The 12,577-nt window shown below is 56.8% G+C and overlaps 1 protein-coding gene across 1 annotated transcript in view; it reads right to left on the minus strand.

The window, feature by feature from the left end:
• LOC139011467 (adhesion G protein-coupled receptor E2-like) overlaps positions 1 to 9,097 on the minus strand; it is a 51,971-nt gene extending 42,874 nt beyond the window's left edge. The window contains exons 1-4 of the mRNA XM_070417002.1: positions 9,004 to 9,097; positions 5,749 to 5,799; positions 5,448 to 5,573; positions 4,788 to 4,946 (exon numbers count right to left, since the gene is read on the minus strand). Of these exons, the coding sequence (XP_070273103.1) occupies positions 4,788 to 4,946; positions 5,448 to 5,573; positions 5,749 to 5,799; positions 9,004 to 9,043 (376 nt within the window). The 5' untranslated portion in view covers positions 9,044 to 9,097. The remainder of the gene's footprint in view (positions 1 to 4,787; positions 4,947 to 5,447; positions 5,574 to 5,748; positions 5,800 to 9,003) is intronic.
• Between the last annotated feature and the right edge of the window lie 3,480 nt (positions 9,098 to 12,577).

Below are 12,577 nucleotides of genomic sequence, written 5' to 3' on the forward strand. Positions count from 1 at the left end.
CACCGGGGCCGTTTCGACCTGACCAGGGTCGTCCCTACCTCACAGGGGCCGTTTCAACCTCACTGGGGTCGTCCCTACCACACCGGGGCCGTTTTGACCTGACTGGGGTTGTCCCTACCTCACGGGGGCTGTTTCAACCTCACCGGGGTCGTCCCTACCACACGGGGGCCGTTTCAACCTGACCGGGGTTGTCCCTACCACACCGGGGCCGTTTCGACCTGACCAGGGTCGTCCCTACCTCACGGGGGCCGTTTCAACCTCACCGGGGTCGTCCCTACCTCACGGGGGCCGTTTCAACCTCACCGGGGTTGTCCCTACCACACCGGGGCTGTTTCAACCTGACCGGGGTTGTCCCTACCACACCGGGGCCGTTTCGACCTGACCAGGGTCGTCCCTACCTCACAGGGGCCGTTTCAACCTCACTGGGGTCGTCCCTACCACACCGGGGCCGTTTTGACCTGACTGGGGTTGTCCCTACCTCACGGGGGCTGTTTCAACCTCACCGGGGTCGTCCCTACCACACGGGGGCCGTTTCAACCTGACCGGGGTTGTCCCTACCACACCGGGGCCGTTTCGACCTGACCAGGGTCGTCCCTACCTCACGGGGGCCGTTTCGACCTGACCGGGGTCGTCCCTACCACACCGGGGCTGTTTCAACCTGACTGGGGTTGTCCCTACCACACCGGGGCCGTTTCGACCTGACTGGGGTCGTCCCTACCTCACGGGGGCTGTTTCAACCTCACCGGGATCGTCCCTACCTCACGGGGGCCGTTTCAACCTGACCGGGGTTGTCCCTACCACACCGGGGCCGTTGCGACCTGACCAGGGTCGTCCCTACCTCACGGGGGCCGTTTCAACCTGACTGAGGTTGTCCCTACCACACCGGGGCCGTTTCAACCTGACCGGGGTCGTCCCTACCTCACGGGGGCCGTTTCAACCTCACCGGGGTCGTCCCTACCTCACGGGGGCCGTTACAACCTGACCAGGGTTGTCCCTACCACACCGGGGCCGTTTCGACCTGACTGGGGTCGTCCCTACCTCACGGGGGCTGTTTCAACCTCACCGGGGTCGTCCCTACCACACCGGGGCTGTTTCGACCTGACCAGGGTCGTCCCTACCTCACGGGGGCCGTTTCAACCTCACCGGGGTTGTCCCTACCACACTGGGGCTGTTTCAACCTGACCGGGGTTGTCCCTACCACACCGGGGCCGTTTCGACCTCACCGGTGTCGTCCCTACCTCACGGGGCTGTTTCAACCTCACCAGGGTTGTCCCTACCACACCGGGGCCGTTTCGACCTGACCGGGGTCGTCCCTACCACACCGGGATTGTTTCAACCTCACCGGGGCCATCCCGACCTCACCGGGGCCATCCCAGCCTTACCAGGGAAACAGGAAGTTTGGCCCTCTGTCCCCTGCCGGCGGCTCCCCACCAGACAAAATCTCCAGGCGTTCCTGGTGGTTGAACATCCAGCACTCCTGCCCTCCACCAAGTGCACAGACTGCCTGTCTGCTGTCCCCCAGCGCCCCACAAGAGACTGGGACCAGTGGGCATGTTTGTGCGCTTGCTGGTACAGCAGTTCCACAGTGCCGGCCGAGTCAGGCCCAGCCCTGGCCGGCCCCGGACCCGACTCTGCCTCCCGATTGCGTCCTTCCCAGATGCAAGGAGCTGAAATCTGCAGCCTGCTGGGATGGGCTCTGTACTTGGTGCCTCTGCACATCCTACTCAGTCTCAATGCGCTTCTTTCTATGCGAGGAGTTGAAATCTGCAGTTTGTTGGGTTGGGCTCTGTACTTGGTGTCACATCCTACTCAGTCTCAATGTTCTTTCTCTCCTTCCAGTTGTAGAGCTTCCACTGGGCCAACTTTCCCATGGTTCTGTATGATAGGTGTTTGTCTGATATTTGGTAGTTTCGATGTTGTTGTGTGAGGTAGCACGCACAGGTCTCTTCCTTATGCCGCCATCCTGGTTCTCCTGGGTCTGCTTCTTGAGTGTGTCTCCCATGGCTGCGAGCAGTTGAAGTCTGCAATTTGTTGGGATAGGCTGCAAAAGCGCAGGTGGGTCTTTTTGTGCACCTGGCACAGCTTGGATGGGGATGTAAATTGATTAGGGCTGAGACTCAGGGAGTCGCCATGGCGGAGCAAATAGCACTGGCTGAGTCTCCGCGGCCCCTTGAATCTCTGCCAGGGCTTTATGTCCCCCAGTGCCGGCGAGCAGCTGTGCAACAGAGTCTCCCTCGCTTTCTGATGGCTGCAAGGCCGTGCTGCCTCTCCCCGTAGGGTCTGGTGCCTCATGATCCCGCCTGAACCAGCTCAGTGGATTTGAAAGTTTGCAGAAGCAAAGGCGTTTCTACTTGTGAGTCTGGCACAGCCCAGATGGGAATGTAAATTGCGTAGGGCGGGGTCACAGGGAGTCGCCGGGGCGGAGACTCAGCGGCCCCTTGCCTATCCAGGACACCAGGACTTTGCGTCCCCCAGTGCCGGCGAGCAGCCGAGCGCCAGAGCCTCCCTCGCTTTCTGACAGCTGGAAGGCTGTGCAGTCTCTCGCCTTGGGGCCTGGGGCCTCAGAGACCCGCCCAAACCAGCTCAGTGGATTTGAGAGTTTGTAAAAGCACAGTCATTCCCTCTTGTGCCTCTGGCACAGCCCTGAGGGTAGGGCGGGGTCTCAGGGAGTCGCCAACGTGGAGGAAATAGCGATGGCGGCGTCTCCGCACCCCTCGCCTCCCCGGGACACCAGGACTTCTTGTCCCTCAGTGCCGGCGAGCAGCCTCGTGTCAGAGCTTCCCTCGCTCTCCGACCACTGCAAGGCCATGGCCGCCTCTCCCTGTGGGATCTGGGGCCTCAGAGACCCGCCCCGAGCAAGCCCAGAGGATTCGAGGGTTCGTAAAAAACCGAGAATCCATTTGCAGCCCGTGTGGCGTGTGACTGCGTACCTCTGGTTTTGGTGCCTCCGTAGCTCCCACTCAGTCTCACTGCGCTTCTTTCTTTTCCTCCAGTTGTAGATCTCCCACTGGGCCAACTTCCCCATGGTTCTGAGTGGCGGTTGTTTACTTCATAGTTGATAGTTTCAATGATGCTGTGAGAGAGCAGCACACACAGGTCCGCTCCCTACGCCGCCATCTTGGTTCTTCCCAGCCATGCAGTCTTGTGGTGAAGGTGCCTCTTCTGATCCCCCTGAAGGCATCCCCTTGTGATCCCCCTGAAGGCATCCACTGGATAGGCAGGGAGTGATGAGAATCCACATGTGAACTTGGCCAGCGGTGGGCAAGGGCTGGGTGCCTGGAGTGGGGAGCAGGGGCTGATGGGTGAAGAGTAGCAGGTGTTTCTGTCATCCGGCTCCTTATTCTCCCACCAGGGACACAGACCTGTGGGCCTGGCCTAGAGGGGCTGAGCTCTGTCTTCTGTAGCCCCATGGCCTGGGCCCCCAAGGCACCTGGATTGACCTCCTTGGGAGAGGACTGAGGCTAGGGCAATGGTCCCCGATGATGCCCCCTCTTTTCACCTGGTCGAGGTGGGAGCCTCTTCCTTCACCCAACTCTCAGAGCTTGGGGCTGGGTGGGGAGATTGACGTCATCCAGTCCTCCCCCAACATGTAACCCATCTGGATCCGGTCATCAAGCTGCCCATCGTCCTGAGAACTGAAGTTACAGGGAAGGGTCAGGCTGGACACTTGCTTGGGGGATAGATGGAGGCCGAGTGGCTGAGAATTGGGGTCAGGGTATCAGGAGGCAGCTTCTCCAGCTGGGGCTGTGGGCCAGAGGCAATTTTCTTGAGGGGGTCCCTAGGCCATCATGGCCCGGGGGGTCTGGGAGGGCCTGGCATGGCTGCCCCTGTGTGGGCTCTGGTGGCATCAGGTCTCATCCCAGCAGGCACTGGCGATGGGGAAGAGGGTGATATTGTTCTGGAATGCACTGCGCCATGAGCCCCCTTCCCTCCCACCAGGAGGCTCTGCCACCTCCCTCTGCACACAGGGCAGGCCTGTGGACCCAGCTCAGAGCCCCCAGGATCCCCAGTTGAGCCTCCTCCCCTCTCTGTGTTCTTCACTAACCCCCTCTCTCTGGGTGAGTCATGGCTTCTCCTGACCACTGCTGGCTCCATCTGCCTGCAGATGCTGAAGCCCCTTCCCTGCCCACCTGCTCTCCCTGTAAAGGGACAAAGCCTGGTGATGCATGGAGGCCTGGCTCCACTTGGGTCCCTGGGGAGGGGCTGGGCCAGGCCAGCTGTTCTGAGTAGCCACCCGGGGTACGTCCCCTGGGATGTCCAACCCGGAGAGGGTGTGTTAGATCAGAATGAGTGTAGTCTAAAAACCCAACAGCCACCACTGTGCTGTGCTCTATGATCTCATATACTTTCCCAGCGATTCTGTGAGGTAAGCACCATTGTCAATCCCTTTTACAGATGAGTAAACCGAGGCACAGAGAGGTGAAGAACGTGTCCAAGGTCATACAGTTAACAAAAGTTTTTATCTGTAAAAGTTAGGCTCTCTCTCTCTCTCTCTTTTTTTTTTTTTTACACAAAATCACAGTAATATTATCACATCTCACACATTACCAGTGATTTCTGAATAAGTGTCCTGGCTGGCGCTGCATACACAGCTGTCAGATAGCAATATCAGGACTCTCATGCCACCCCCCTCTCTGTGCTAGTGGGACAGGCACAGGCACACTTGCCCACTCAGACCTGGGGGTTGCACCTATCACCAGGGCCTGGCACCCTGTATGCCGCAGGAATGGCTCTGGTGATTCCAAACCCCATGGACAGGGAGATGGACGATGCAGGGTCATTCTTACCTTGACACGTGTTCTCACTCTCATTACTGAACTTTGCTGCCCCAGAAACAAGCCTGTATCCTGGTTTGCATGTGCAGTAGTAGCTCCCCTTTGTATTATGGCACTCTGCGACTCTTCCACAGAGAGTCCCTGGCTTGCCTTGTTCACATTCGTCAATGTCTGCAACAAAACGGGATAAAGGGTCACCTCCCAAAGTCATGAGTGCCCTCAGGGCAGGAGCCTGGTCCCACACCTAGCATGGAGCCTGATGGTCAATCAGCGTCTTTTAGGAAATAATTAGACTCTCAGGGAATATTGTTGTGGTTGGGCTGTGGCTGGAGCAAGCCATTCCTGAAACCCACCAAATTGGCTCTGCTCTGCTCAGCTTTCTGTCTGTCACCTGGATTTGGATACAGGAGCAAGTGCTGAAGTGGTGGGTGGGTGGAGGTCTGCATTCCCCTCCCTAGTCCTGGAAGGGTAAACTAAGGCACAGGTTCCAGGCTCCTAGAGACCCAGCTCCTCCCTCTCTATGAAGCCATGTTTATTAACTTCTCATTTTCCACCTTCATTTCTTTTTCTTTCTCTTTTCTCTGTCCTTCATGATGGTCTGAGAACAAAGGCTGAGGCCACCAACCACCATTCCGTTTCCATGTAGCCCTCCACCACCCCAAGCCTCTGTACCATCACAACGATCCTTGTAGCTGATGTCAATCTCCCCAGATGAAGATTTGAATCCTGGGTTACAGCGACAGGCAGTGCCATTGACACATGAGGAGTTTGCAGGGCATCGTCGGGGACAGGCAGAGGCTGTGGGATGGAGACCATGGTCAGAAGATGAGGGCTGAGCCAGAGGCTGGGGAGGGATGTTGGGAGGGGCAACCCTGAGCTTCCTCCTGCAACAGGCCTTTCTCTGCCTGGGCTGAGAGGTGCAGATGGGGGTTGGGACTCTGGCTGGGGACTGAGTTACTCCCAGCAGACTCACCCCTGGTGCTCTGGGGTCCATCTTCCAACAGAGTCAGCAGGACACACAGCGCTGGAACAGAGAGATGGAGGGTCAGGAGGACACAGAACGGGGAAGGGCGACCTGAGGGTGACACATCTGAGGGAAGGGGCGGCTCACCCCTCCCAGGCTCGGGCCCTGTCCATTACTCAAGGAGAGAGTGGGCAGGTGGCACCTCCCTGGCCTCCAATGCCCATGGCCAGAGGGTCTGCGCCCATCGCCGGAAGGTGGCTTTCAGGGACTGAAGGATGGGGAGGGGCCTGAGCCTGGCAGGGGTCTTGGCTTCTGCTGACCTGTGGGCAGCAGTTCAGGGAACATACTGGAGCCAATTGACCTTGGTTCTACTCCCAGACCTTGGTCAGGTGCCTCAGTTGCTCAGTTTCCCCTTCTGTAGAATGGGGATGAAGAGGGGGCCCATTTCCTAGAGTGTGAGAGTTAAGCAGACAAGTACTGCCTGGTGTGGCAGAGTGCTTACTGCCATCATTTCTTCAGGTAAAAATGAAGGGGTTGGGCCAGGTGTCCTCTCAGATCTCCCAAATCTAAGGTGCTCCGGCCCACACCCTTCCTCAGGGAGACAGGTGCAAGCACACTGCACCCACATATGTCCATCACAACGACCAGCTTGGGACCCAGTGGTGACATTTCACACCCTGGCTCCCTGCACACAGGAAGATGCTGGGGGCTCATGTTAGGGGTGCTGCTGCACGGGCCCCCCAATCCTGCTGTTCCTGCTGCTCAGGGCACCCCATCCCAGGGCATGTCCCGAGGGTTCTCCTTAAGTCAGCAGGGGCTAGAGAGGAGGACCTGTTCATCAGAGGGACAGACAAGGAGACAGATGGAGAGAAAAATAAAGAGGCAGAGAGAGACAGAAAGATAGAGAAGGCGCTAGAGACTTAGAGAGAAAGAAGAACGAGAGAGAAAGAGATGGAGGGAAAATGAAGAAATGAGAAACAAAAGACACAGAAATCGAGAGAGAAACAGAGAGGCAGAGTTAAGAAGACAGTGATCTAGAGAGATGGACAAAGAAATAGGGAACTCCTAGGAAGGAAGAGACACAGATGCCAGAGATTAGAGGGAGATATTCGGAGAGAGACTGAGAGCCAGATAGAGAAACAGAGAAGGGAATGGGAGGGAGGGAGGGAGGGAGGGAGGGAGAAAGGGTGGGCGCCTGGGCAGCAGGTGGGATGTGGGGAGGGCTTGAGGGATCCATCCAGTCCCTGCAGATCTAGAGATGCTGGGGAGGCAGCCCAGACCCAGATAATCAAGGGAGACCAAATGGGGGCAGCGGGTGGAGGGGTCCGGGTCAGGAGGCAGAGCAGGAGTGAGTCACTTTCTGGGCCAAATAAAGGAATAACTCATGGATCCCAGTCCCCCATGGAGGGCCTCCCAGTGGTCCATGGAGGGGCTCCCAGGGGAATTTTGGGGTCAGTCATTGTGAGCACAACTTGAGGAGCTGTGGAGGGTGCAGACTGGAGGGCCCCCTGAGCACTCAGTCCCAGTGTCCAAACTTGATACCCCTCAGGCCAGCAGAGGGCAAAGACCCTCACATCCTCCCCAAGGCCCTCTTAAATTCAGTAAGCTGAGGCTGGAACTCCTGTCTTCCTCCTCTCTGGCCACAGGGTTTGGTTAGTTCTCCCTTTGGTGCAAACCCACTTCCTCTTTGTAGGACAGACCAAAAATGACCTTTCCTGGCAGGGTGGGTCCTGGGCCAATTCCTCCCCAGCTCCCAAAGCCCCAGTAGCACCGTCCATGCTCACAACTGCCCTAAGGAGACAGAGGCTCTGTTTATGTCCACTCTGCAGATGGACAAACTGAGGCTCAGAGCCCCGAAAAGGCTTATGGAGAAACTGGTGAAGAGGGGGCTGGGGAAGATGGAAGTGAGGGGTCAAGTTCCCCAGACCCAGCAGAGAGGGGGTTCTTTGTGCTGAGCTGGGCTTTCCTGCCCCACCACAGAGGCTGCTGGGCTGGACCTCCACCTGGGGCCCAGGAAGTCACCCAAAAAGGAGCCTGGAGAGGGGTGGCTGGCCACTGCTCCCAGTCCCATCTGGTTTGCATTCCCCTAGCAGCTAGGGGTAGTCAGATTCCTGCCTGGGGCCCCTGTGGCAGGGGTGGGGCAGTCATTCTCTCCTCACTCCTCCTGCTAAGGATCACCCCCCACCCCCACCCCAACACCCAAACCCACCTGTGAAATAATAATAATAGTAACAACAACAACAACAATAATGTTACTTAATTCTTACTGTGAACCAGGACTCAACCCTTAACACAAGCCTGTGAAGTGGAGACCAGCCTTGCTCTGCCCCATTTCACAGACGTGGAAAGTGAGGATCAGGGGCTCTGTGACTTGGCCCCTGACACATCGCCCCCTTCAGGTTTGCTCCACAGGGACTCGGCAAATTTACTAAAAATCATCTAATTGTAACCATGCAACAGGCGAATTACATGCTATGTCAATTACACCTCACCTTCATAAAGCTATAAAAAACAGCTCGCGCCTGGCACCCTGGGCCAGCACAGGGAGCCTCATCTCTGTGGCCTGGGGAAGTTCCGAGTGGCACCCAAAGGTCATTTCTTAACTCTCTGTGTTGCCTGGTTGCCCAGGCAATGGGCTGCCCTGATAACCTTTAGAGCCACCCTGGGTGGGGCGGGAAGGGAGGCAAGGGGGAAGTCACAGCAGAGCTCAGGTTCAACCCACAGCAGCAAAGCCCTTCAACGCACAGCTGAGTCCCAGCTGGGTCTAGGGAAGCAAAAATGAGGGGTCTCCAGGCTTCCCCTGCCACACAATGGGAGAAGTCTGGGGGTCACCCCGTTGTGGAATGGTCCCCCCTTAGCTCCCTAGCCCCCTGTCTGCCATCTGTTAAGAGTGACTTCCTGAGGGGGTCACAGCACTCATTCGCCCCCTCTCTTCCACCTGCTTCAGTTTCCCCTCTTAGGGAGCATCTTCCAAAGTGGATCTGGAAGGAGCTTGGAGATCCCTCTGGGGTGGGGAACAGACCCTTAGAGCACCCGGGGGGTTCCTGCTGGGTGTGGGGTTTCCCGGGCACTGCCAGCTGCTCTCCCATGTGCCGCGGCTCCCGCCTAACCATGTGGCTTCCTCCATGTCAGGCCCTGGAGCTGCCAGCAGTGCCTCCTATTTCTCCTCGGTTCGGATGGTGTGGGGAGACTGGGAAATGGAGGTACCAAAGGGGTGCTGCCAGGGACTCCCTTACCCCTCCCAGAGGGTCCCCAAATTCTCACCATGTAGGATGTGAAAGATGTTGAGGCGGGAACCTCCCATGGTTTGGGCAGGGCAGTTCTGTATTCACAGGCTGTGCAGCTGTGCATAGTTCTGTGGCCTCTTGGCCCTTATACAGTGTGCGAGTGGCCCGGAACTGGTGGGGCAGCTGGAAGCCAACAGGAAGTGAGTAAAAACACAGATGGGGGAGGGGGGGCAAAAGCACTGGCACCCCCCCCCCCCCCAGGCCAACCCCGCCCCCCTCCCCCCCCCCCACACACACCACAGTGGAGTGATCTGCAGGGAATGGACAGTGGTTTCCTGAGGAGCGTGAACCTGTAGTTTCCAGGTAAAGCTTCCCAGATGATCATTCTTATGTCTGGCTTTCCCTTTGCTCTTTCTATGATTAATATTAACTAGTTAATTAGGACAATAACACAATGTGGTTACTTTATGTCTCTGAATTTGTAAGACCTGCCATGCAGGCCTCCCTGAGCTTGTCAAGTTTAGCATGTAGCCCCTTTTTGGTCCACACTTCACAATGTCCCAAGGGTGCCTGGGACGCCTGAGTCAGGCACATCCCTCCTCACTCAGTGTAAACGTCCAATGGTGCAGAGAACTCTGCAAGCTCTGCCCTGTCACCTCCCTGCCCTCATCCCCCTCCTCAGCCCCCTTAGTCACTTGGTTACTGTATTCCTTGTGGAAAACAGCAGGGACGCTTGACCTCAGTGTCTGACCTTTGCAAGGGCGGCTATCTCTGCCTGGAACACCTGGCCCTGATAACCTTCTGGCTCCCTCCCTCCTGTCCTTCATGTCTTTGCTCAAACATTCCCCGACCTATCTCCCAGGTCTGATACGTAATCCTCCCCCATCCGCAGCAACCCTGATGGTTCCCCACCCTCCCCATTCTCTGTAGCACCTCATCAGACCCCATCATGGAACTTACCTGCTTCCCTGTTTACAGTCTGCCCTCCACCCCACAGACGGTGAGCCCCGAGGGCAGGACTTTGACCCCTTTGTGTCTCTGCACCTTGCAGGTTCCAGTGAGTGATCCCATCCCTGCTGCTGTCCCCACTGAAGGAAACCCCCTCAGACTTCCTGATCTAGCCCCACTGGAGTGTCCACATTACTCCCCCTCCTTCCTTGAAGTTCCAGCCCCGCTGATCTATTTGGCAGCCTCTCTGGGCAACCTGTGACCTCTGTTCCACATGGTGTGAGGCAGGGACATGGGTCCCCATTGAGGAAATAGGCACCTGGGGGCTTGGGCCACTGGCCTGAGATTCCTCAGCTAGGAAGTGGAATTATCCAACCAATAATAATAAGAGTATTCATTTATATATTAATTATATTATATTATATTATATTATATTATATTATATTATATTAATTATACTAGAGGCCCAGTGCACAAAAGTTGTGCATGCATGTGGTCCATAGGCCTGGCCAGCAATTGAAATTCTAGCATCTGGTGTGGAAGGGCAGGGCCCAGCTGACCTCTGGGCCCTGGGCAGCACCTGGGCCCCTGGGCCCCCATGCACCCCCCTCCGCCTGAGCCATTGGGCCCCCGCCCAGCTCCCTCAGTGCCTGGGAGCTGGGCAGCAGCCCCACCTCCCATCACTGCCACTGGTCGCCCTCTGTGGGTTAATCAGCGGGGCTATTGGGCCCGGTTTGCACCTGCCTTGGCCAGGCACCGCCCACTCACCTGCTCCACCATCCCACTGCGGTCTTGCTCTCCTTGGGGCCCATTGGGGCCCCGGCAGTGCCTCCACTGCCACCCGCTGCTAGCGCCGCATCGCTGACGCCTGCCATGTTCCATGCTGCCCCCCTGGTGGTCAGCAGACAACATAGCAAACAGTCAAACTCTCGGTCGAACTCCCGGGAGAGGGGATATTTGCATATTAGGCTATAGGATGATATTATATTATTTGCATTATCACAGCTGCAACAGGAACGAATCTCATGGTGGGTAATAGTCACCCAGCACTTACTACATGCCTGGCCCTCTTCTAAGCACTTCTACTCACTTATCTTCCCAGGAGCCCTAGAAGGCAGGTGCTGTGATTTGCATTAGATAGATGGGGAAACTGAGGCACAAAGTGGTGAAATGACTTGCACAGTCACAGGGCACTCCCCCTCCCCACCTCCCATCTCCCATTAGAAGTCCTGGGCAAACCTGTCTCTTCCACTTTTGGACCATGTGGCCTCAGGCTGGTTAAGTGACTTCTCTGGGCCTCAGTTTCTCCTACTGTGAAATGGTCAGAACCTCGGCGAGCACAGGTGAGGGTCATAGGGGAGTGAACAAGTTGCAGGGGCTCAGAGTGGATGTTATGTGCTGTCAACCCCAGCAGTTAGGATGGCCGTCTTCTCTGCAATGCCCTCTGCTGTGCAGAAGACAAGGGGACCTCAATGTCCTGCCCCCTCTTCTTGTGCCACCAGCCCATGCCCAGCACCCTTTCCAATCCCCAGGAGAGGTAGGGGTCAGATGGGGTCTCTGGATAGAGGGGGGTATATCAGGAAGCCCCCTGCCTGGGACACAATGGCAGAGGAAGGGGCCGGCCAGCCCCACACGGATGAGCCCAGCTGCTGGCTCCAGGAGCAGGAAGCCCCAGAGAGTGAGGAAAGAGGGTGGGGGGCTTCTGGCCAGCCCTGACCCCGGAACCAGGGCCAGACAGGACAATGGACCCTTTGTCTCCTCCTGAGGGCTGGACACCTGGGTTCCCCCGAGGCCAGGCTTTCAGAGTCCCCTTAACCAGATACTCCTGGTCAGACCCCGCCCAGCCCCAGCTGGCATCCTCCTGAGCCCTGACCCCCACCCAGCCCAGCTCAGGGAGTTGGGAGGCAGCACTGAGCTGGGCCATATTTATAATTCCCTGGCACCGCTGAGGGAACTCCTAAATATAGGGTGTCCCCCAAAATGTATACACACACTTTAAATAATTATAAAGGCAGTGTTCATTAAAATATATTTCATTTTCAAAATTGAGCTGTTAGATGTTCAACTGTGTATACATTATTTTGGGACACCCTATATAGAAGCCCAGATATTTGGGGCCTTGGCTTGGGTAGAGTGTGGGTGTGGGCACCACATGTGTGCCTCCTGGTTTGGGTCCCCAAGACTTGCCCAGGTTTCTAAGTTTCTGGGATTGGGACTTAGGGAGTCTTGGGGTGGAGGGTGTGGAGTATGTCTACTTGAATGTGGACATAGATGGAGATTTGGGGGTGGAGCCCAAAGTGATGAGAGACAAGAGGCTGTGATGCCTTAGCGGGGATCACATTTCTATCTACTTCACCCCAAACCCCTTCACCCCAATCAATCTTTATTGATTTCAGAGAGGAAGGGAGAGGGAGAGAGAGATAAAAACTACAAAATGGGGTTGAGCTGTCATCCCTGAGTGTTCTCTGCTTCTAGGAAATGAAGGCCTCAGGAAGCTGCAGGGACACCCCCAAAATCCAAACAAACCCCAGCTCCTAGCAACCGACTTCCCCTTCTCCATCAATGCTGAGCTCACTGGGGGCTGGGATGGGGGCTGGGACATGGGCTGGGAGTGGGGTTGGGTTACAAGCAGCTGCAAGACATCTGGGAAGCAGGTGTCCCCC

The sequence above is a fragment of the Myotis yumanensis genome, unplaced genomic scaffold (assembly GCF_028538775.1).
Source record: "Myotis yumanensis isolate MYYU_CA2020_CCGP unplaced genomic scaffold, mMyoYum1.0.hap1 SCAF_5, whole genome shotgun sequence".
In the NCBI taxonomy this organism is placed as follows: domain Eukaryota; kingdom Metazoa; phylum Chordata; class Mammalia; order Chiroptera; family Vespertilionidae; genus Myotis; species Myotis yumanensis.